The 25,747-nt window shown below is 39.6% G+C and overlaps 1 protein-coding gene across 7 annotated transcripts in view; it reads right to left on the bottom strand.

Annotated features, from left to right (window-relative positions):
- RAB28 (RAB28, member RAS oncogene family) overlaps window positions 1-25,747 on the bottom strand; it is a 141,800-nt gene that overhangs the window by 111,300 nt on the left and 4,753 nt on the right. For 6 of the 7 annotated variants that reach the window (XM_060188331.1, XM_060188330.1, XM_060188327.1 and 3 more), the window contains exons 2-4: window positions 24,701-24,797; window positions 18,171-18,259; window positions 7,686-7,815 (exon numbers count right to left, since the gene is read on the bottom strand). In XM_060188331.1, coding sequence (XP_060044314.1) covers window positions 7,686-7,815; window positions 18,171-18,259; window positions 24,701-24,797 — 316 coding nt within the window. Of the gene's footprint in view, window positions 1-7,685; window positions 7,816-18,170; window positions 18,260-18,601; window positions 18,701-24,700; window positions 24,798-25,747 lie in introns of those variants that run through there. The other variant, XM_060188329.1, reaches the window with a different exon arrangement.

Below are 25,747 nucleotides of genomic sequence, written 5' to 3'. Positions count from 1 at the left end.
GGAAGCAGAATTGCGGAAGGGCAAAGCTGGAGGCAGGAAGTACAGCTGGGGGGGGGGGGTGGTCACAGCAGTAGTTCTTGTAAGCAGTGGTATGTCCAGGTCCACCAGACATAAATGGAGACTCCGTCCGCTCTTAGTCACATGACAGTGCCCCATGCTGGGGAGGTGAGGCCAAAAAGGTCATGAGAGCAGGCACGAGCCCTGGGAGATTTAACTACCTGAAGCATAGAAGCTGCCTTAGAGGATGACAGAATTGTTTCTGGGTGATCACTCCACGTGTTACAAGCATCTTCAAACTTCAGCAGAACTGTTGTGAAATCCCAGGAGTTAGTAGGTAACTCACCCTCTCCCAGTTTGATAGTTACACATCAGAGATTGAATTGTACCTCACTGGGAGAAAAGAAAGTTCTCCCTGGAGGATATGGAAGTAAATGTACTTCATTCGTAAGGACTAATTTTTTCTACATATACATTAAGTTTAATATTAATATCAACAGATCAACAGGCACAGCAAAACGAAGGCAGTCAAATTTTTAGAAAACAAGATGGTAACGAAAAAGACCTCAAGACGTGGGTTGGCAGGTCTCCTGAAGAACTCTCTTTGGCTCAGTCTTTCTATAAATGAACACAGTTTAGCTGAAAACACATAGCTGCAACTGAAGAATGTTTGCTCCCACTTCTGCAAAATCTATCAGCTGCAAAGGGTGGAATTCCCGCAAAGGACTCCCAAACTCCCTTGTAAGATGACTGGGCTGGGATGGTGTTCACCAAGTGGGGCAGCTGCCTGTGCCTTTCATGGGAAGACGACCATAGGAGTGGCTGGGTCTTTTGGAGTAGGGTGGCACACACAACAGACACACAGACCAGTGGAAGAAAACTCAAAGTCCATAAATGGCACCCAATCAACCCTATGGGCGTCTGATTTTTGACAAGGGGGTCTAAAACATTAAATAGAGAGAGTCCCTTCAACAAATGGTGTTGAAGAAACTGGATATTAACATGCAGAAGAGGGAGTCGGGTGGTAGCACAGCGGGTTAAGCACACGTGGTGCGAAGCCCAAGGACCGGCATAAGGATCCTGGTTCGAGCCCCCGGCTCCCCACCTGCAGGGGAGTAACTTCACAGGCAGTGAAGCAGGTCTGCAGGTGTCTTTCTCTCCTCATCTCTGTCTTCCCCTCCTCTCTCCATTTTTCTCTGTCCTATCCAACAAAGACGACATGAATAACAACAACAATAACTTCAACAAGGGCAACAAAAGGGAATAAATAAATAAATAAGAAACATGCAGAAGAATGAAGCTGGACCACTATATTTCATCATGCACAAGTCAACTCTAAATGGATGAAATATCTGAATGTCAATCCAGATACCATCAAATACTTAGAGGGAAACACTGGCAGAACACGTTTCCATATTTGAAAACATCTTCAACAACTCAAGTCTAACTCTGAACAAAACAAAAATGAAAATAAATCAAAGGACCTACATCAAACTGAAAAGCTTCTGTACAGTAAAAGGAATCACCACCAAAACTGAGAGACTCCCTATGATACCACAGATCAGACAAATGCCTAATAATCAAAATATAAAAAAAAACGGGGGGGGGAGAGGCAGACCTGGTTAAGGGCACACATTACAGTGCACAAGGACCTGGGTTCAAGCCCCTGGTCCACACCTGCAGGGGGAACGCTTCACAAGTGGTTAAGCAGGGCTGCAGGTGTCCCTCTTACCTCTCTCTTTCTCAATCTCTCCCTCCACTCTCAATTTATGTCTCTAACCAATAAGAAACAAATAAAAAGGTTTTATAGGGAGTCGGGCGGTAGCGCAGCGGGTTAAGCGCACTTGGCGCAAAGCACAAGGACTGACAGAAGAATCCCGGTTCAAGCCTCCGGCTCCCCACCTACAGGGGAGTCTCTTCACAGGCGGTGAAGCAGGTCTGCAGGTGTCTATCTCTTTCTCTCTCTGTCTTCCCCTCCTCTCTCCATTTCTCTCTGTCATAGCCAACAATGACGACGTCAGTAACAACAACAATAACTACAACAACAATAAAAAGACAACAAGGGCAACAAAAGGGAAAAATAAATAAATTTTAAAAAAAGAGTTTGAAAAAATTTTTAAAGGGTTTATAAAGAACTCAGCAACAACAACAACAAAAAAAAAAACAATTAAAAAAAATGGGGAGAGGACATGAACAGAACCTTTACCAAAGAAGAGATCGAAGGCCAACAGACATATGAAAAAATGTTCACAGTCATTATGATCAGAGAAATGCAAAAAAAAAAAAAAAAAAGACAACAATGAGATACCACTTTATACCTGTGAGCATGTCATTAAGTTAGAAAAGACTGAAACAAGTGTCGACAAGGATGGGAGAGAAAGGAACTCCTCTATATTGCCAGTGGAGATATAAATTGGTCCAAGCCCTGTAGGAACAGTCTAGAGATTTCTCAGAACACCAGAAATGGACGTAACAATTCCTCTCCTGGTGATATGTCCGAAGGAAGCTGAGGCGCCTATCCAAACAGAACTCCGCACACCTATATTCATAGCAGCACAATTTGCAGTAGCCCAAATCTGGAAGCAAACCAGATGTCCAACAACAGATAAGTGGCTAGGAAAGTAGTGTATATACACGGAGGACTACTACTCAGGTGCTAACAATGAAGTCATTCCCTTTACGCCACTTTGAATGGAGTCTGAGGGAATTGTGTTAAGTGAGGGAAGTCACAAAGAGATGAACAAATACCAGATGATCTCATTCACAGGTGGAACTTAAGGAACAATGCTAGAAAGGGAAAAACAGGGTGAAAGTCCGAGTAGTACAGTGAACTATACCAAAGTAAAGAAATCTGGGGAGTGAGGGGGAAGAACAGGATAAAGGGGACCTCAGAGGCCCTGGAGCATGATGGCAGAAAATGACATGAGTTGGGGGTGAGAACGTTTCGCACACACATCATGGGGGGTGGGGGTGGGGGTGATGAATTGTACCCATATGTCAACAACTGTATTGTAAACCATTAACTACGCCCCCCACACACACACATAATAAAGTGATTTGGGTCAGGGGTGAAAAAAAGGATGTTTGCTGAGTGAACCACCCTACCCAACACCAGTATGAGAACTATCGATCTGAAAAGAGGGGAGGGTGGATTAAGGTCGGGACACAGGAATTCTCTAGACTCTTTCCCTCAAGACCGTTTTTGTGAAAATATCTATTTCAGTCCTACTACTTTGAAGTGTGTGATCATTCAAATTAAAGCTACAGTTGGCAATGTTAAAAGGCTATTATAGTTAGTAACAACTAATAGTTGTTGGGCACATATTAAGTGTAAGACCACATGTTAAGTGCATTCCATGCATTATCCTCTTTACTTGTTAAACAATTTCATCAGATGAAAAAATATGATCCTTATTTCCGGATGAAGAAATTGAGGTCTAAAGATAGAAACTGTCCTCATAGGACACTGCTGTTAAGTGAGCAAAAATGGACTTGTAAGAAAAGTCTATCTAGGGAGTCGGGCGGTAGCACAGTGCGTTAAGCACACGTGGCGTGAAGCGCAAGGACCGGCATAAAGATCCCAGTTCCAGCCCCTGGCTCCCCACCTGCAGGGGAGTCGCTTCACAGGCAGTGAAGCAAGTCTACAGGTGTCTATCTTTCTCTCCCCCTCTCTGTCTTCCCCTCCTCTCTCCATTTCTCTCTGTCCTATCTAACAACAAGGACATCAATAACAATAACAATGAAAAAAACAAGGGCAACAAAAGGGAAAATAAATAATAATAAAAAAAAAAGAAAAGCCTATCTAAAATCAAAGTCCTATGATCTTAACCACAACGTAATACCTCATTTAAAATCTAAAACAGCAGAACAACACTAAGTAGTGTGGTCATCTTTCAAAACAGAATACAGAATAAAATTCATTTTGTCTTAAGTATTATGTGCTTTTAACACACATGCTAAAGTAATTAAATAATTAATCATTTCATTAAAGCGAGTTTATAGCTACTGGCCATCTCATTAACTTATCCTAATTATCCCTTATACTTAAACATAATAAAACTCAATCTTTATGAAAAGAAGCCCACAATTCACCTTTAAATAAAGCTAACCTCACCCCAAATTTCTGAGATGACTATATTTTAATAAAAGTGAAATGATTTTACAATTTACTAATTATACACTCTTAGCACAGAAGGAATTCTTTCTTATGTGTACAGAAACACACTTTGTATGGAGATTTTCTGTTCTACTTCAGCTCAGAGTTGGTGTTGCTGCCAGAATTCCCACAGCCCACACATACTTTTCACATAATGCTTTCTATTCAAGTTGCAAAGAACAGCCACCAATGACGAATAAGGAAGACAGCATTAGACAGAAGATGACTATGAGTAGGGAATGAGCATAATAATCCAGTCTCAGATGTCTTCCCATCGTGACCCATACTGCTTTGCCTTGAACCAATATAAAAAGTATTTGCTAATTCCCTTGCTTTTTGACATAATTATCTCCCTCTAGAAAGAAAATGAGTACATTATTACTATACTAATGTAATATCAACTTGGGAGCATAAATTGTGAAACCTTTCACTATGTAATCGCATGAAATCAGGCCTATGACATATTCTGCAGTAAATAATATCCAAGAAAGTGTTCATGTATAATCTCTTCACGTTAAATATATAGCATTCTGGATGACTGCACTTTCTCATATGATCTCATCCTGAAAGAAAGCATTACATGAATTCACACAAGAAAGAGGTTAGAGCTAAGGCAAAAGAGAAAAATGTCTTGACTTTCATGCTATTAGATCTCAAACATAACACTGCGTGACTTTTTTGCATAAATTCATATAGCTTATATAAATGTTTGTTTTTAAAACCAAGGAGTGGTACTGCCAGCATAGTCCAATAGTCCATTCTAGTCTAATATCCTGTCTCTGACAGTGACCAACGGTAGATGTCTCACACGATAGCATAAACACTCAGCATGATGTATATGATTATATGCCATTACACCATTACTCCAGATGGTGGTTAGATTATATTCAAAGAATTCAAAACAAATCCCAACACCCCCCCCCCAAACACACACACATGCCATCACTATAATTTCCCAAAAGATGATGGGAAACATCCAGTAAGGCACAAATGTGATCGTAATGTTAAGTCAACACTTTTGTGACGGGACAACTAAGAAGTGGGCTCTTACAAAGCTGCGCTCAAACACAGCATCCAAACCCAGGATGTACAGCAGAGGGCTCGGTAAACTTAAAAGTGACCCATTCACTCAATTAGAATCACCGAACGAGAAACAAAATCTAACTAAAGTTTAAAAAAAAAAAAAAGCTATTTACTTTAAGTTACTTAAGAATTTATTTACTTATTTATGAGAAAGACAGGAAGAGAAAAAGAGCCAGACATCACTCTGGTACATGTGCTGCTGGGGACTGAACTCAGGACCTCATGCTTGAGAACCCAATGCTTTATCCACTGTGCCACCTCCCACCCAGACCACAAAGGCTATTTACTTTTATCCAAGCCATACACTGTGAAATAGTAAACTGTTCTCTGGACAGTATGTGATTTTATACTTTTAGCTCTTCAGAGACGTGATATTCACACCTGTTTGGTAATGATGTTAAAATAAGGCTTGGATTTATTAAATGTTCATCTGAGTGTGCAAAACCACAGGTTGCAGGAATCTTGGTTTGGTCCTTCAGGAAGTCCTATTTCCTAAACAATTACAGGACACACACACACACACACACACACACACACACACACACACACACACACCTAAAAAGGCCCTGACTTGCTCAGACCTCTGGAGAAGGCAGTTCTCTTGGTATTATGCTGGGTACTGGTTTAATAATGCTTGCAGTCAGGAAGTAGTTGCTGGCCTACATCTTCCATAGTACACTTTGAATTCATGTTCTCTTTTCCTGACCTCAGATAAGCTGTGAAGATTAGCTCATATCATGACATGACATCTATTTGAAAACCCTCCGCTTTCCTTTTCTAGTTAACTACAGACTGTGAACTAAGTTAACAGCCCTACAGTTTTTATATACTATATACTACAACCCAAAAGATCTCCAAAACTACTTATCCAACATTTTCACCAAGCACTATTCCTCCTTCAAGACAATGCACCAAAAAAAAAAAAGAAAAAAGAAAAGAAAGAAAGAAAATCCTGGGGGGCAGGAGGTAGCTCACTGGCTCAAGTGCACACACAGTGCGAAGCCCGAGGACCAGCGCAAGGATCAAGGTTCCCCACCTGCAGGGTGGTTGCTTCATGGACAACGGAAGAGGTCTGCTGCTGTCTATCATTCTCTCTCCCCTCTCTATCTTCCCCTCCTCTCTCAGTTTCTCTCTCTGTCCCACAACAACAGAAAAAAAATGGCCTCGGGGAGCAGCGGATTCACAGTATAGGCACCAAGCCCCAGAGATAACCCTGGAAGCAGAAGAAAAAAAAAAAAATTCTGTATTTCAGAACAGACCTCAAAAACTCATTAAAGGATTTTCAGAGAGAGAGAACAAGAAACACTGCACACAAAATTCCATACAGACACTGTTCCCTTCCCTAGAATGGGGGATCAGTCAGTGAAATGTCTCTCTCAGAATCTGAGGCGGAGCTGACGCCACAGTGTAGTGCCATGGAAATGTGCAGCTGTGTTACTGTTCTCCCTGGCTCCCGCTGCTTCCTCGACCACAGGAAGACCAAACACACAATGTCAGAACTGAACTTACCTTGCCAGGATTTGGCCAGAGCAGCAGAGCAGTTATGTTAGACATGGCATCAAAACTGTTATTCAAAAGCCATACGGAGTATGATTCCATGGAGTATACACCCTATATCCCCTCTAGCCAGTCATCTGTTCATGGCCGCTTAGGCTGCTTCCGCTCTAGCTATTGTGAATAATGCAGCTATGAACACAGGGGTGCGTATGTCTCCTCTAACTAGTTTGGTAAGAGTGGTATTGCTGGGTCATAAGGTACTTCCATTTTCATTTGTTTAAGGGTTTTCCATGCAGTCTTCCAAACGGGCTGGACCAGTCTGCTTTCCCACCAGCAGTGTAGCAGAGCTCCCTTTTCTCTGCAACCTCTCCAGCAGCTGCCCATCAACACATGACTGGCTAAAGAAGTTACGGGGAATATATATTCCACAGAATACTGCTCTACAACCAAAAAAGATGATATTGTGTCCTTTAGAACAAAATGGATGGAACTGGAGGTGATGATGTTTAGTGAAATAAGTAAAGAGATGAAAGACAACTACCGGATGGTTTCACTCATATGTGGAATCTAGAGACCTGATTTACATGAACTTGCCAAAAAAAAAAAAAAAAAGCCTCCAAACAAAAAGCAAGTAAACTGTAAGACTTGTGAGAAGTTTGGCTGTTCTCTTTGGGAGGGTGAGGACACAGAACTTTGGTGGTGGGTGTGGTGTGGAACCAGACACTGTAATCTTACAATCCTGTAACAAATTGTTAATAATAAATTTTAAATATTATTTTTTAAAAAAGCGATACATATCTTTAGGAACTTGCTACCTACACAATTTGCTTACTTCAGGAAAAATGGATCTACTGATGTTTCTAAACAATGATTTTCTTTTTTCTGTTTAGGAATAAAGCTACGAGATAGGCACATAAACTTGACGGTGCGTAAATAAGCATGAAGAACTTACTTTTATTGCCCACCAAGGCAACCAGAGGCTGAGTTTCTGACTCCTCGCTCACTTTCTTTACCACTGTATACCAGTCTTCTAAATTCTCGAAACTCTGAGAATTTGTGATGTCATAGACCAAGATGATCCCCTATTAAAAAGAGTTAAGGGATATTTGTAACATACAATGTTAACAAGTACAGTAATGCTGAATACTCTTCAAAAACAGTCAGAGTATAAACATACATGTTTCTTTTTCTTTTTCAATATAGAGAAATTGAAAGGGAGAAAGAGAGACACCTGCAGACCAGCTTTACTATTTATTGATGAAGCTTCCCCCCTACAGGGGGGGAGCAGGAGCTTTGAACCTGGGTCCTTGTGCCTGGTAACATCTGTGTGCAACTGCAGCATCACCACACGACCCTGATCCTGTGTTGTTTCCTTTTATTTATTTATTTATTTATAAAAAGAAAACACTGGGGAGTCGGGCGGTAGCGCAGCAGGTTAAGAGCATGTGGCGCAAAGCACAAGGACCAGTGTAAGGTTCCAGGTTTGAGGCCCCAGCTCCCCACCTGCAGGGGAGTTGCCTCACAGGCGGTGAAGCAGGTCTGCAGGTGTCTATCTTTCTCTCCCCCTCTCTGTCTTCCCCTCCTCTCTCCATTTCTCTCTGTTCTAGCCAACAACAATGACATCAATAACAACAATAATAACTACAATAAAAAACAAGGGCAACAAAAGAGAATAAATAAAAAATTTTTTTAAAAAAGGAAACACTGACAAAAACCATAGGATAAGAGAAGTACAACTCCACACAATTCCCACCACCAGAACTCCATATCCCATCCCCTCCCCTGACAGCTTTCCTATTCTTTATCCCTCTGGGAGCATGGACCCACGATCATTGTGGGGTGCAGAAGGTGGAAGGTCTGGCTTCTGTAATTGCTTCCACGCTGAACATGGGCATTGACAGGTGGATCCATACTCCCAGCCTGCCTCTCTCTTTCCCTAGTGGGGTGGGGCTCTGGGTAAGTGGGGCTGCAGGACACATTGGTGGGGTCGTCTGTCCAGGGAAGTCTGGTTGGCATCATGCTGGCATCTGGAACCTGGTGGCTGAAAAGAGAGTCAACATACAACTCTGGGGTGGGTGGGTGGGTGGGGAGAATACAGGTCCATGAAAGATGATGAATGACATAGTGGGGGTTGTATTATTAAATGGGAATCTGGGGAATGTTATCCATGTACAAACTATTGTAGTTACTGTTGAATGTAAAACATTAATTCCCCAATAAAGAAATAAATTATTAAAAAAAAAAGAGAGTCAACATACAAAGCCAAACAAGTTGCTGACTAATCATAAACCTAAAGGCTGGACTAGTGCAGATGAAGAGTTGGGGGGGAGGGGGTCTCCATTCTGTAGATAGCTAGTAGGCATATTTTAGTTTTATAAACTAACTTCATAAAATGACCACTTGTCAACAAATACTGAATGATTTTAGGCAGATAAACCCAACATTTAAGACACGGTGAAAACTAGAGAATAGTCTTACCACATACTAAATGGCCCTTAATCAGATATCTGGGATACGCCTGTTACGTTATGATAACTATGACAAATGTGTACCACAGGCTGGAGAGAGCTGAAGGCTCAATTCTGCCAGCCTCTTTTATGTGGTCATTTAAACCTCTCAAAACTAGCCATCTGCCACTTCTCTTTTTAGACATTTTTCAAACTGAAGATTCCAGGACATCCCCTGATAGTCAATTTCAGTGTTTAGCACAATTTTCCTTAAATGAAATCAATTGATTTCTTCCCTTGCTCCTCTGTGCATTAAGAGAACAGCATGAGAGTGTCCTCCCTATAATAACCTTCATGGATTTGAAGACAGCTAAGTAACTCCTTTTCCATCTCTTTTTCCAGAACAAATAAACTCAATTCCTTAAACTTGCCTCAAAGGACTTATTTTCTCTACTTTAATCATAGTTGTTGGTTCTTCCCAGGATACACTGCATATAGCTTTTTGACATCCTCTTTAAAACGAGCTATATAAGACTGGATATGATACCGTAATAAGTGACTGAGCAAAGCCAAATAAAACAAAAGGACTGCTTCCTGCCTCTTATGTCCCATTCTCCTCCTTTTAATATCCCATTATTTTGTGTGTGAAGAAATGTGTCCACACACAAAAATAAGAATATGCATTCTTGATTCTCATCCAGTCTGTGCACAAATACTTAATGCAAAGCCCTCCACACTGGGTAAGCCGACCCCAAGTAGCATTTACACCTCCTTCTCCCAGGACACAACAATGTCGGGGCAATGCTGACTGCTTTTTAGGCACCTACTATGTGCCAAACAGATATCTACACCTGTCCATGGACCCTCACCATAGTCATGCAAGGCTGGTGACACTTCTCTCATTTTAGCGGAGGTCAGGCTAGGAGCTGGAGAGATCGCTTGCTGAATAGGGTGCTGTGCTGCCATGAGGGCAACTGCCTGGGAGATGTGGTGGCGGTGGAGGAAGCTTAGGTGCTGTGCTGTAGTTACTCTCTCTCTCTCTCTCTGTCCTCCTTTGTGCCTGAATGAAAAAGTGGTCAGAGCAGTGAAACTGCACGTGTGCAGGCCCCAGTTTACTAAGTGAATAAATGAATAAATAGATAAAGCTGGCGGGGAGGGGAGGATGGAGAGCAATGGAGACACCCCACCTAGTAAGGCCCACTTTGCCCTGTGAGAGGAACCGGGACAAGAAGCAGTATGCCAAGGGGCAGCTTCACGAGAGATGGAACAATACTGTGATATCTCTCATCTCTCCGCCCCCCAACTCTGTCTTACACCCTCTATCTGGAAAAAAAGAAAGTTTCCTGGAATCACAAAGGCATGAACCCCCAGCAAAGGCCTATGTGGGCCTAGAGGGTGTGTGTGTGGGGGGGGGGGGGGCTAAATAAGGGATAGATAGAGTCAGAATTTAATCAGAGACTAAATGGATATAAAGTGGACTCATTTGTTCTAGAGCATCTATTTGCCAACTATGTGCAAAGCATTGTTTTGGGTGTCAGGGATTTAGAGAGGTATAAAGCTCAGGAAACTCGCTGCCTGACAGCAAAGTCTGACCCACACACAGACAAGTCTATAACACGGAGGTCACAGTCAGTGATACACTGAGAAATAGTAATCAAGTGGCTTGGGACACAGCTGGGCTGGGGAGGAGGAAGGCAGAGTGTGGTTAGTATCCGTGCCAATTTCCATAAAGCAAACAGTACCCTCTGGCTGTGTTCAAGCTATCACTGTCACTGCACAGAATGAAAAGGTTCAGCAGCACAGCACCCTCACGCGTGGTGAGAATAACCCCAACAGCACAGAGAATATGCGTAAGAGACCAAATACTAGGTAAGAGAAGCATTCTGAACATTATGTCTCTGCTTTTAATATGATTCCTGAGTTTTTATCAAAATTTGAGTCATAAAGAAATACAACAACTGGATCACAAATTTTTCTGAAAGCCGAATAACTGATTCTGCCAAGCTCTCGGATTACTAGTCATGCACCTGCTGCATGCCCCGAAATTAAACTACAACCACCCCAAGTCACTTCTCTTTTTTTTATATTTATTTTATTTATTTATTCCCTTTTGTTGCCCTTATTGTTTTATTGTTGTAGTTATTATTGTGTTGTCGTTGTTGGATAGGACAGAGAGAAATGGAGAGAGGAGGGGAAGACAGAGAGGAGGAGAGAAAGATAGACACCTGCAGACCTGCTTCACCGCCTGTGAAGCGACTCCCCTGCAGGTGGGGAGCCGGGGTTTGAACCGGGATCCTTATGCCGGTCCTTGTGCTTTGAGCCACCTGCGCTTAGCCCGCTGCACTACAGCCCGACTCCCCCCAAGTCACTTCTCCAGGCTTCAAGTTGTCTGCCTCGAACGCGAGGTCACTAAGTTGAATGGTACCTAAGATCACTCTCAGATTCAATACACTGATTTTTCATCAGAGTCACTGTCTGAATCATTCTGGTAACTCAGACGTTTGTTTCTGTCTTCGTAAATGCTCTCAAAGAATGCCTGATACAAAACGACTTCAAACTATAAGCATAATCCAACATCCCTTACTAAGAATAATGCTCCAGGACTGACCTCGGAAGGACACTAATCTTCAGTCTGGTGACCTCACCTCCAGCTGGCAGGAGTGGGAGAGCAGAAGGGGCTGAAGGAGTTCTGCCCTGAAGCCAGTGCACTGAAGGAGGGCTGTGATCCTGGCCCTCCTACAGGTTGGCCTTCAGCAATGCTAAGTGCCCCACCTTTAAACACTTGCCATGTCTAAATGACTGAGTGAAACAGAGTTACTTAACAATTAGCACACTGCACAACTGTTGGCAACTGTTTCTTATTATTCTGAGTCAGAACCATGGCTGCAAAGCAATGCGGAGGTGGTTTTACCCATAAATTGAAACTTCATCAAAGATGTGACTGAATCTTAAGATTTTGGAACTCTAAAATTCACACATGAAATGTTCATCTTGACATGTTTAAAGAGTTGAACACGACAGAGTATATACAAATAAAGCGTTACTATCATCCCCAGTGGCCAGTATTAAATTGATCTAGTTTATAGAATAAAAGTTAAACACCAGTAATCTAGGCCAGAGGGGGAGAAATACACAGGTTATCAATATCAAACCATTAACCTTCCAATAAAAATAACAATAAAGAGAAAAACTCAATGTATATATTAAAGACACTGATGAACACAGTGATTCTGGTAGGGACCGGGAGCTCAAACCTGGTTCCTTGCGCACTGTAATAGTGTTATTAAAATACATAACCAGTAAAAAAATTATCAATATCAGAAAGGAGTTATAAGCCAATACTACTGATCCACAGCTTGAATAAGGGTGGTAAAGGCTAAGATGAATACTTTTGGGTCAAAAATTCAATAACACCAATGAGCATGAACTAAGTCTTTGAAAGACACAAGCTACCAAGACTCACTCAAACATCTTTTCACTCTCAGGTCCTTTGCCCATCAGCTTGAACCTGCAAAACAAGGATCAGCTATGCCTTAAGTTCCTCACTCCATCAATCTATTCAGACATCTCTGAGTCCCCAGGGAAATTACTAAGATCTTCTCAGTCACAACTCCCAGTAGGTTAAAGAATAGGAAAGCTATCAAGGGAGGGGATGGGATACGGAGTTCTGGTGGTGGGAATTGTGTGGAGTTGTACCCCTCTTATCCTATGGTTTTGTCAGTGTTTCCTTTTTATAAATAAATAGTACAATCTTGGGAGATGGGCAAGTAGCACAGTGGGTTAAGCACATGTGGTGCAAAGTGCAAGGACGGGCGTGTAAAGATCCCGGTTCAAGCCCCCGGCTCCCCACCTGCAAGGGAGTCACTTCACAGGGCATGAAGTAGGTCTGTAGGTGTCTACCTCTCTCTCCCCCCTCTGTCTTCCCCTACGCTCTCCATTTCTCTCTGTCCTATCCAATAACAATGACATCAATAACAACAATAGTAACTACAACAATAAAACAAGGGCAACAAAAGGGAATAAATAAATTTAAAAAAAAAAAAAAGTACAGGGAGTCGGGCTGTAGCACAGCGGGTTAAGCGCAGGTGGCGCAAAGCACAAGGACTGGCCTAAGGATCCCGGTTCGAACCCCGGCTCCCCACCTGCAGGGGAGTCGCTTCACAGGCGGTGAAGCAGGTCTGCAGGTGTCTATCTTTCTTTCCTCCTCTCTGTCTTCCCCTCCTCTCTCCATTTCTCTCTGTGCTATCCAACAACGACAACAACAATAATAACTACAACAATAAAACAACAAGGGCAACAAAAGGGAATAAAATAAATATTAAAAAAAAAGTACAATCCTTTCAGAAAATCAGAAATGCAACACATCCTGACAACCACTGCAGTAAGAAGAATCTACTAGTAACTCTGGAAATACAGTTTCCTGACAATCTCCTGGATCACCACTTTACCACACAGCCCTGACCTGCTGTTTGCACCTGTCTGTCCTTCCCCTTCTCCGAAATCTATTCCCTGTCTTGTGCTCCCCTGCTCTAATTTACACTCCACCTCATCCTAAATCTTTGGCCCTGACTTTTGGAAATTCAGATTTCAAGTTTCATGAGTACTTGTAAAATATCTTCAAGTTCTTCCAGAAAGAACGCCCTCCACCTTCTCAGCCTTGACTTCACTTCCCCACTACAGTTCCCAGGGGGCACTACACCCCTTCACTTTGTAAACCTCGAGGCGGTTAGTAAATGCTGTGTTGTTACTGGACACAGTACTCTGCTCTCGTCCACTTCACTTATCACCACATCTCACAAGCGTGGCGAGACATTAAACCGAATGGACTGCTATCAATACAGACCCTATTCAAGAGTGTTGCCACTTGCAGTGCTGTGGTAGCAGGCTTGAAAGAGCAGTCACTGACGGCAACCCTTAACACCCTTGTGAGGCATCTCGTGCAGTAAATTCTACAGTTTTAAAGGGGAGGTAAACAAGTTGGCCCTCCTGAAAAGGAAAGTTTGCCCATTCCCAAAACGCTCAGTTTTCTCTCTGACAAACAACCTCCTTAGCTTTGACATAGACCTGAACTAAATCTTGCAGGATATGGAACAGTCCTAGCATCTACTCTGCAGTGCAAGTACAACTTGTGAGAAGAAACAGTAAAGCAAAAGCAATCTCTAGGCATCATCAGCTTTGTGAGCTGGCAAATAGCCAGTGGCCAAAGTCATAGCAGAGCACAGCACAGGGCCTTAGGGGTCCAGCTTTGAGATGTGCTCTCTCCTGGCTGTCACAGAGGCACCGAATCCTTTTCCTGGGGGTTGGCTCACAGGCTGCCTCATCTGTGTGGGGCACCGGCACACAATAGTGGTTATGTTCTACCTCACAAATGACTACACTTCGCTGGAGTTTATGCTCAGTAGGGCAGTGTTTGCAAACCACTTAGATTCCAGGATGGAAAGAGCTACAAAAATGAAACATCCAGTCCTTCTCTGAGGTCTGTTATTAGCCTCTGTTAGCCACAGGGTCCAGGGCACTAAACACTACGAGCTGTGTGTTTGCTCCTAACCACGATGAAAAATAGCCTAGAACATCTTTTTGAAGACTCCTAGGAAATTTTAACTTAATTTCAAATCTGGGAATTTAACTAGGACATACTTTAATTCTTAGAACTAGTTCTTGTCAAAATAACTCATTAATTCTTTCTTGGGTGTCAAGTCGATTTTGTTTCAACCAGCACTATTCAATAGACTATTGTTAATCTCTAGTACTACTTGAGAATAAAACAGAAAGAGGGAAAAATAATCAGATGTGTTTTAATGTAAGTAAATTCCTCGCCTACAGTAAGCTTCTTCTTGGGTTTTAAAAAAGCACGCTAGCTTAAGATCCCAGATATGTATAATTCTTTCTATACACAACACAAAAGTTGGAGCATCTGAAATAAATCCCTATACAGCACATTATGTGGATCCCCTCAGAATAGCCTATCAAAACATTAGTCATAAAAGATTTCTATATGATAATAAGCACACAGAAGTTCAAAGTATTTATGAGCTGATGAACACATATTATGCCCAACAACACCAGAAACAGTAGATACACAAGACTGTAATTAAATATATTCAAGTGTTATCTGATTTTTTTTTAATTCAAAAAGTAACACTTCTTTCTCATCAGAGCAAACTATACCAGTCAGAGAGTCTCTGGTCTGAATAAAAAATCCACACATACCTAAACAAAAGATACTGGTAAATGCCATGTGCGTATTTTACAGAGAAAGTCTACTCTATTACCACTAATTTATGGAAATTCATTTTCATCGTCTCAGATTTTCCATCTTCCTGGGTTAACTTTCTAAAAATGTCCACGAACTTCTCAGAAAGACTGCACTACAATGCTGTTGATAAAACAGATGATAAATTACTAACATTCCCAGAAACTGTAAAATCTAAACAATAGAAGGGATCAAATGAAGGTGAAAAAAAAGTTAACATGTGCTTTCAAATTAACTTTTTTTATTTTGACAAAATAGAAACCTTACATGAGAAATTCTAAGAAAGGGATATTCTCTTCCTTCCAAGACATGAGATATACATCAGAGTAGAATAGAGACATTTTCTAAACTCAAGTACTCTTGAGAAGATAGAAATGTTCCAAATTTCTACAAATCTGCTCATGAACTGCTGAATATAAGTTGCTACATAACAGCATAAAATACACACTACAAAGCACTAATCTGGGAAGTGGTCATACCACACCAAATGTATTCAGTACCACTGGCTGTATAATTTAATACTCAGCTTCATACTACGTGAATTTCAAATTAACAACAATTTGTACAAAATCTCAATTTTGGACGAACAAATAAATTCACATTATAGAAATAATGTATTTCTTAATATTCTGATGGTAAAAATTAAAACAATCAAAAAAGTCAATATTATATTTTCCAAAATTCTAAGTGAAGATTTATTCATTGAATTTTCTATTTCTAAGGTGGGGTGCATAGTCTTCCTGTTCTCCTGTTATAACTCTGAATCATAAACTAAGTTAAATATCATTAAAAACCTGGCTAGCCTAATTTCCATTTTTAAGAATATCTAACTTGTGACCTCTGAATATTGATTCTAATGACGAGGGGAAAAGAGTGCTATTTTCAAATCACATTTTACAAACCAGGAGAGGGAAACAAGGACTTGTCTCCCCACAAATCTCTGTGCATCATTTTTTTTCAATTATTTATTTTCTTAATGAGAGACAGAGGAAGGCCAGCAAGCTCACTGGCCATGGGCTGTGCTAGAGATCCAACCTGGGGCCTCAGCTTTGCATCGCCTGTGTCCACCAGCTGAACCACCTCTCTGGCTACAGCAACTTTTTGTTAGTTTCATATCCAATTTAAGCCTATTTAGCCAATTTAAGTCAGAAAAATATTAAACAACAGACAAGCCAGACACAAAAAGTCTAAGATGGACCTTTTAAAAGAAAAAGGTCATCTGGTCACAAGTAACAAGTTAAATGCACAAAATGAATTTTGCAGGAGACAAAGAAAAAAAGTTTTAAGAACCAAATCTATCTACAGACAAATAATATAAAAAATAAAACTCCAGGGTCTTTCTCCATGATTCAGAACCGTAAGAGTTTCCCTAGTCCTTCTCTAAATATGTAATAAAAATGTAGATCTATTTCCCACTCAAAATTAAGGCAACAGTATTTGGCAAGTATCAAGCTTCACTGACAAGATTCATCTTCTAGATTCATTTTGTATGAGCAACATAATTCTATATATCCGGGTTATGATTCTCCCACTTAAGACATGAAGCTCCAGTAAAAAACTAAATAAGAATAAAGAGTATTATCCCCAGGTGGGGAAGGCAGCATAATTGTTGTGCAAAAATACTTTCAGGCATGTGGGTCTGAAGTCCCAGGTTCATTCCCCTGCACCACCATATGCCAGATCTGAGCAGTGCTCTGGGAAAAGGAAAAAAAAAAAAAAAAAAGAAGAAGAAAGAGGAGGAGGAAGAGGAAAAAGAAGGGGAAGAAAGGAGGGGAAGTAAAAAGGGAGGGGAGGAGGAAGGGAGGAGAATGAAGGGGAGGAAGAGAAAGAGGAAGAAAAAAGATTATCCCCCCATGCCTCATGAGCTGAAAAATTCATACTAATTAAAAGCGGGAATACACTGAAAATGGTGGTGACGGTGCATGGAAGTTCCTACACGTGTGTACAACAGCACCCCTGACCTTATATCTGTAAATCAATGGCAAATTAATAATGTCTTACTTAAGAGACATTGGAAGTGAAAGCAAATTAAAAAAAAAAAAAAGACATGTCAGAAATTAACTTTTTAAAATATCTTACTAGCTTTTATATTTCCTAATTGTCCCATAATTTCATTGAAAACCCTACAAATTATTTCTGTGTCAATCTGTACTGCCAAAGAATTTTTGCTAAACAATAATTCAAGTATTTCTTACTATCTATATTTTCCTTCTGGAATAGATATATATAATGGTAAATCTTAAATGTACTTCACATATACAATTAGTCAAGCCTACAGTCATACTTAGTCCCTGATACAATACGGTGGTATACCTACTAAATTGAAAGAACTAGAAATATTTCGATTGTAGCACAAAAAACTGAAGCATATAAATAAATGCCTTTTGTCCTGAAAACTTAAAATGAAATTGAATTCTCCCCTTCTAAACATTTGTTCACTTTATGTAATCTGAAAATATTCACTATAACCAAGCTAGCTAAGAAATAGCATTTTTCACCTCAGTTAGCCGCTGCTTGAAGAAACACATGAAATCTATCAAGAGTGACAGTAGTTCCTCCTCCCAAATCATTTCAAATATGATCTCTTTAAAACCCTGGGCAGCATAAAACCAAAGGATTAGCACAAATTGTAAAATTAGGCTATGGGGGGGGGGGAGGAGTCAAGTGAGTGGGAGAGAGACTAAAATAGAAAGAAAGTACTTTCAACGTGAATAACCGGAGAATGTATGTCTTATACCTGTGCTCCATAGATATATTTATCCAACATCTTCCCTCCTATTGTCTGTCCTCCTATGTCCCAAACTTGGAGGGTAACATTCAAGTTTCCTAGAATAAAAATAACAATTATGATATAAAATAAGGTTACCAAAAAAAAAAAAAAGGAAGTATCAATATAACGATACAATTTCACAAAACACCAAGTCACAATGTAAACTCTGCAGCTAATTTGCCTTTTATTCTTCCAGCTAATGTTTATGGTCATATATTTGAATTTATGAAACAATGTTGCCCCCAAAATGGAGAATGTGGGTTAACAGCTTAACCACATTTCCACAGGAATCACATTCAAAATAAAAACAAAATAAAGTTCTAATTCATAAATCCTCTTGAGCTTTAAAAAAAAAAGGGGGTTGAGGGATTAGCAAAATAGCTTACTGGATAGCGTACCTATTGTCATACACACAACCCAGGCTGGAGCCTGGACCCCACCATACTGGAGGAAGCTTCCTTGTTTTGGTGTCTGTCTCTCTCTCTCTGAAAAAAAAAAAAAGCTCAGTGAAATCCCGGCAACAAAAAAATTTTTTTTCTTAATTGTGTGGCAGGTAAAAAAAAAAAACTGAAAAATTAAAATTGAACTTTCTCCACCAATTGTTCCTATTGTACACGGTGAGATGACTTTTGGTCTAGGTTCTAAATTCTCTAACTTCGAAAACTCACATAGACTACAAAAAATGCACCCAATCTTTCAGCTCAAATGATTTCAAATTTTAACATTTCTACTATCAACTAGGGTAGGTAGTGATGAACATAATAAAAAAAAAAAAAAAAAAAAAAGAAAGAAACCTACATTTTCAAATATAACCTCTGGAGCACCTATACATTTATTTGATAGTCCTCTTCAGAGCTGACATGGGACACAGACGGACTTGTTAGTAAATACTAAGATGTGTTCATTCACACTTGCTTGTTTCCTGTTGAAACACACTGTATGTTTCAAAGTCTTCATAAAATGGTGTAACAAGTTTTCTTCCCATGCAACCACAACAGAAGCATTCTAAAATACTCACAAGGCAACCTTTAACATTTCTTGAACACACACATACACACACACACACACACACACACACACACACACACACACACACACATATCTCTGGACTTGTGAGAACTAAGGAGGCTTGGAAGTAAGCAGAGAGCTTTGCTGAAAGGTAATGACTTACATGCAACATGTGAGTCTGAAAATACTCCTGGAATCATATAATTCTGTAAAACACTGTTAAATCGCTGGTGAAAAAATTAATAAATTCTTTTTCCCAGTTTACAAAATATTTGGTTGATGCAAAAGTCTACAAGTTACACTATTTCCTATTACCAATGCAGTTAGACTTGAAGACAAATGTCAAAGGCTTCATCTGATATGCTTTTCACTTTAACACATAAAATTATTTCTCCTTCAAATTACTGCTTTCTCCAAAGGGAGACAAAGCTTCAATCAATACCTTTTCAAATAAGCTTCCACATCAACAAAGCACATTATCTTTCTAAATGATCTACAAACTATTAATTCAGAATAGGACTTTAGAGACAAAAGGAAAAAAAATCATCCTACTGTAAAAAACAAAAAAAGGAAGAGACCATTTTAGGGGTGGTAGGTGCATAGCATAATGGTTACGCAAACAGTCCCAGATTCAATTTCCCCCTACCACCACAACCCAGAGCTAAGCAGTGCTCTGGTAAAAATAATAATAATAGTAATGAATTAAATGAATAGATGTGACTTTTATACCAATGTAAAATATGAAAATTGAAGAATACTGGTCACACCATTTAATTTTGCAACTGCAAAAGAAGCACTACACCAAATTAAGCAGCTAAGTTGTACCCTTAACTCCAAGTTGTGCCGGGTTTGTATCACAATCTTTCCAGCTGAGGGTTGACAGGAGGAACTCCCATTAGCATTAATGAGAGCTACTGAAGTTTACTGTGCATCCTCATTCCACAGATCCATGCTTTCAAAGCTCAAAATAACGACCAAAATGTTCTTAAAGCTTTGTGAATACAAAGATCAAAATGTCACACACTACGACTTGTTCAACAACTTAACTTGCATGAACCCAGTTTCTTAAAGCCCCACTTTTTAAAAGTGGAAGTTGGAGTCATTCCCGTATGATGCCGTCTGCAATCAAACAGCTTTTCAAAAGCAGGCTAGCCTGTCACTTGCAGAGGTCTCAATGAAGAGTTAGACAATCCTGGATAAACAGGTAGTGTTCTATTTTGTTTACTTACAGAATTCTTTATTACTTGACTTGCAAAAGATTTTATTGGTTGATCCCAAAAACTCGGTCTCCACAACATTAATGGCTTTAGGATTAAATTTTAAGCAACATTTAATTAAAGGTATCTAATCCCATGCACCTCAAAGTCAACACTATCTTCATCTCAAAAAATAGCAAGTGCTTTTGCCCTTTGAAGTTCTGACAGTAAGATCCTCTCTGAATTCATTAAGTGTTGTGAATATTGCCACTACAAACTTAGAGATGTGACCTTCATCACATTTTCAGGTTCTGACTACAATCATTTAAAAATGTGAACCCATTTCTTCAATTGTCCCCCATCTGAGAGATTTATATTCATTTGTTTAGGGTACTTTCTAAAACCGCACCTTAGTACATAGTCATCATATGTTGCTGCTAACTACTTAAAATATATATAAAAGACCCTTCCGGATCATTGCTATTCATTACTGTCAGCCCACTATGACACAAAGCTGGCCTATATATTGGCCTTACAGGTATTTCACGTATCTAGAAACATATTTTGTAACTTCCATATACTTAACACATACAAGTGAAAATAACTGAGGGTTCCCCTATTTGAAGAACAAAATCACATAAAGACAGGGAATTCAAATCACTATTCATTTTAGGTTTTTTTCCAGATATATAACAAACATCCTCATATATTCTCAAGATGATACAAACATTTAAATAGGAATTAGAAAAAAATTAAAAATCAAGGATCCAAACAGCATAAAATGTAGCTAATGAAGACCATGAAGGGAATTGTCAGCAATCTGATCGAAAATAAAGACAGTAAGGTTCCTGCTCCTCTGAGTGGGGAGAAAGGGAGAATAAAATAAATGAGGTGACAAAATACAGATACGTTGCTTTTGGTATGAATCAAAGCCACCAAGAGGATTCAACAGTGACCTTGTGAAAGTGTTCTTGGTGCCTTGGTCAACCTTCCTTTAAAGTGCTGCATAGTCAAGATGGAACTAAAAACACAAGTCTGCCCACTTCTGGTGCTGAAGACTTAGAAATCCTTTTCACAGCAGAACATTGTTTACTGGACTGTACCCGCAAACTTCCTGGAAGTATTTTGACTAAGGCTCTTAAGAAGCTCTATCAGCAGAATCTCTGACGAACAGATACACTATTTTCAGTAGTCAAATCTGCATCCAGGCTATACAGCATGCTGGATCGTGAAAATGGATGAGTATTTTCAAAGTATTGACCTTGAAAACCTGCATGAAGAGACTGTGAATAGATGGATGGGATGCAGATTACACCTAACAATATGGACAGACAGAAGACTGACTAGACTAACTACGAGCAGATACTATATTCCTCTACTAACCCATAAAGTTTCAGCAAATGGAATAGATATGCACACCACATTTGACACTTTTAATGAATTAAAAATAAAATATATAAAGAGTGTATTATGAACTTTGGAATCGATTCACCTTATTCTGAATGTACCAGTTGGTTATATAAAATCAAGGTATACTGAAATAATTTTTCCTCATGGAAATTACAATCATAATTTTGAATCCATTAAGTAGCATGAAACCAACTACCTTTAAAAAAAAGAAGTAATTGTGGTCCGGGAGGTGGCGCAGTGGATAAAGCACTGAATTGTCAACCATGAGATCCTGAGTTCGATCCGTGGCTGCACATGTACCAGAGTGATGTCTGGTTCTTTCTCTCCTCCTATCTTTCTCATGAATAAATAAATAAATAATTTTTTAAAAAAAGAAAGAATTTTCTGCAGGTCTGCCCATAAAAATAAAAATTTAATCAAGAAAAGTAGAATACACATTCCTCAGCGATAGACAACTCCTAATGTCACTGTTTAAACTCAGGATTTTCTAACGCAAAAATACAACATGCATTTAGATTTCAAAAATACTACAGACATTCTTCAAATCAAAAATGTTCGAAGTTGGTGGTATCGTGCAGTACAGATCAATAGTCAGCACATATACCACATTCATAAAATAGCAAATAAAACTCAGTCCTAAGATTTTTTTTCTTTCTTTAACATCTGGATAGGTGTTTGCTCCTTACAGCAAACTGCTAAACCACAAAAATTAAAGATGAACGATACAAAACATTGGTCCTTTTGTTGATGAAGCAACAAAGGTAGTAAATGAACACTCTATTGAAGCTTTTTGTACAACAGCCGGCTTGGGGGGGAGGGCAGACTTGTGCAAAAATCAGTATTCAGCCTGTGAATGTGTACCGCCAGTGACTATTATAAATATCCTGAATATGCTGTAGCCTGTCCATAAATGAGGATAATAAAAGTTAAATGAGATTTTTCACATTTGGATCCATTTTTAAAATGAGGCAAAATACTCAGATGTTTCTTATTAAACCTCTTGCTGAACAAGAACTTAGTGATGCAGAATTAGAGTTCTTTTCTCATGCTCTATCTCCCAGCTAATTCTCACTGGTTGCTGAATGAGGACTACCACCTAATTTACCAGAGTCCACTACTAGTGAGATAGGCAAAGTACCTTCAGTTGCCAAAAACTGTCATTAGTTGCTGGAGAGCTTCCATGGAGAGCAGTCTGACAGAGGGCTGACATATTCCAACTGGAATCTATCACACCCCTCCCCACTGATCACTCACGTTCCAGGACGCCTCTGACAAGACACTTGCAACTGCTTCGACTCAACTGTGTCTTCCTCAAAATGGAAAGGAAGGGACTCATCTATAAAGTCCATCAAGATAAAAAGCATTGGGGCCAGGAGGCCTGGCGGTAGCACAGTGGGTTAAGTGCACATGGTGTGAAGCACCTGCAGGGGGGGTCACTTCACAAGCAGTGAAGCACAAGGACAGCAAATGACTATGACAATCATAACAACAAGGGCAACAAGGGCAACAAAAATGGAAAAAAAACGGCCTTCAGGAGCAGTGGATTTGTAGTGCAGGCACTGAGCCCCAGCAATAACCCTGGAAGGGAAAAAAGAAAAAAAAAAAAAGCACTGGGGCCAGGGGGTGGCACACCTGGTTGAATGCACACACTGCAGAGGGTAAGGACCCAGGTTCGAGCCCCTGGTCCCCGCCTGCAGGAGAGAAGTTTCACAAGTGGTGAAGCAGCGCTACAGGTGTCTCTCTCTTTCCCTCTCTATCCCCTCCTCCCATCTCAATTTCTCTGTCTCTATCCAATAATAAATAAATGTAAGTATAATGTTAAAAAATTAAAAAACAGGAATAAATAAAAAGATAAAAAGTATTTAATAAAATACTTAAAGCATACAACTTTCTGGTCACAAATATTTTAAATATTTAAAGACAGAATATTTTAAAGCCCCAATTGTTCAGAAACGAACTTAAAACAGAAACCACTCTTTTTTTGTTATTATTTCCCTGTATTTCCCACAAAATGTGCTGCAACTGGCATCTAAATAGTTTCTTTGCATGGTGAACTGAAACATCTTGAATGCTCAAACTGTATTTTTATGAGTGCCTAGGGACCCTAAATTTTAGTGGTCTATTAAATGCCAGCAATTTCATGCTGCCTTGCATAAAACAGCATTCACATATTAGAGTGCAGAAGTTCCACAGTTACATTATACTTCTGTTCCAACTTTCTCACAAACAAAAAACCGAAGCAGAAGCTAACCAGAATGATCTTTTAAAAAATAATCCTTTCAAGTCTTTGCAATTTCATTACTGCAGTATCTGTTGGTAACTGTATAGCAATTGAATTCTTAAAAAACTTGTCAGAATTTTATAAGCAACAATTGCTTCTCCTCAAAAGAAAATGTAGTGAGTGGTGGTGGGGGAGGGAGTTATAAACTTTTTTTCTTAGAACCATGGACAATGTGTCTTCATGTCAGAGGCTGATGAAAGCTAACCTCTCTAAGATAAATTTACAGATAGCACATATATTTTTAATATTTTTATTTTATTATTGGATAGAGACTGAATTTGAGATGGGGGAGGGAGATAGAAAGGGAAAGAGACAGAGAGAAACTGAGAGGGGAGAGGGAGATAGAGAGTTAAAGCGACAGAGAGACACCTGCAGCCTTCTTTCATCACTCATCACGCTTCCCCCCTGCAGGTGGGGACCAGGGGCTTGAATCTGGGTCCTCACACACTGTAATGTGAGTGCTCAACTAGGTGCGCTACTGCCTGGCCCCCAGATCACAAATGTTTTCATGCAAAAGAGACCCTCAAATTACACATGTCAGCCAATGTCTCTTATTGCAAGAGCTGTACAATTTTCTGTGTTAAGACATTTTAGTCTCTTACCTGGCAATGTTATCCTTTTCAAAAAGAAATCCAGTCCTATGGTTTGTCTGTACTGTTTCCCAAAGGTCTCTTGAGCAAAATAGGTAGCTAAGGAAGTCTGGGGAGAAAAAACATGATGCACTGAATATCAAACTAACGTTTCTGTCTTAGAAATGTAAGCGTAATGTGACTACTGGAAGCTGATTAAGTAATCCTGACATTGATACTCTAAGTCTAACAAGCAACTCTAAGCAGTTCTACTCAGATGCGGGAGGAGGGACTAAGTCTCCTCCAGGTAGATTTCACTTGTAGGCAACTATCCCTGGAAACAGGAAAGCACTTCTCATCTCTTTACATCTCCTCATTGAGAGTCCTTCTCCGAGCTGGAAGTCAGAAACTGAGGTTTACCAATAAAGAAAACTAGTACGTTATCATGAAAGATCTGAATCTTACCAATTCATATATGCCAGATCAATACAGATTTCTGAGAATTCTTGTTTAATTCTGAGATCAAGTATTCTGAGTAGCGTGTAGCCTCAATCACAGTAAGTACAAAGGAGGAGAAAAGTCTGATTAAAGGAATGCATAGCTTTTTACTCCCTCACAAGAAAGACATTTTTAAGTGTGTAATTTTTCTCTATATGAACATGGCTCTAAGGAACGACTGATATGCATCATTTAAATAAGAATAACATAAAGTCAGGCAAAAATATATATGTTCCATCCAAGAACCATAAAGCTTGAAAGTCAGAAGTATATTATAACTAGAACAGATCTAAGTGTACATTTTTAAACAACTCACTTTTGCTATTTTTATAGTACTAATTCTCAAAGTCAAATATATATCATTACTGTAATGACTAAAATAAGTCAGTACCACAAAAGCTTCTTAAATACTTTAGATGGGCCATTCATTATCTGTAAAAATTCTCCCAAAATAAGGAAAGCGGCTTTATGAAGCTTTTACATTCTTCAAGGCAGACTAAAGGGGAAAAAAAAAAAAAGGCCTTTATGTTAAATCAAAATAATTGTTTATAAAATAATGAAACTTAAGCTAAAAGTTCCAAG

This window comes from Erinaceus europaeus, chromosome 3 (assembly GCF_950295315.1).
Source record: "Erinaceus europaeus chromosome 3, mEriEur2.1, whole genome shotgun sequence".
Classification (NCBI taxonomy): Eukaryota; Metazoa; Chordata; class Mammalia; order Eulipotyphla; family Erinaceidae; genus Erinaceus; species Erinaceus europaeus.
This window is presented reverse-complemented; position numbering and strand designations above follow the sequence as displayed.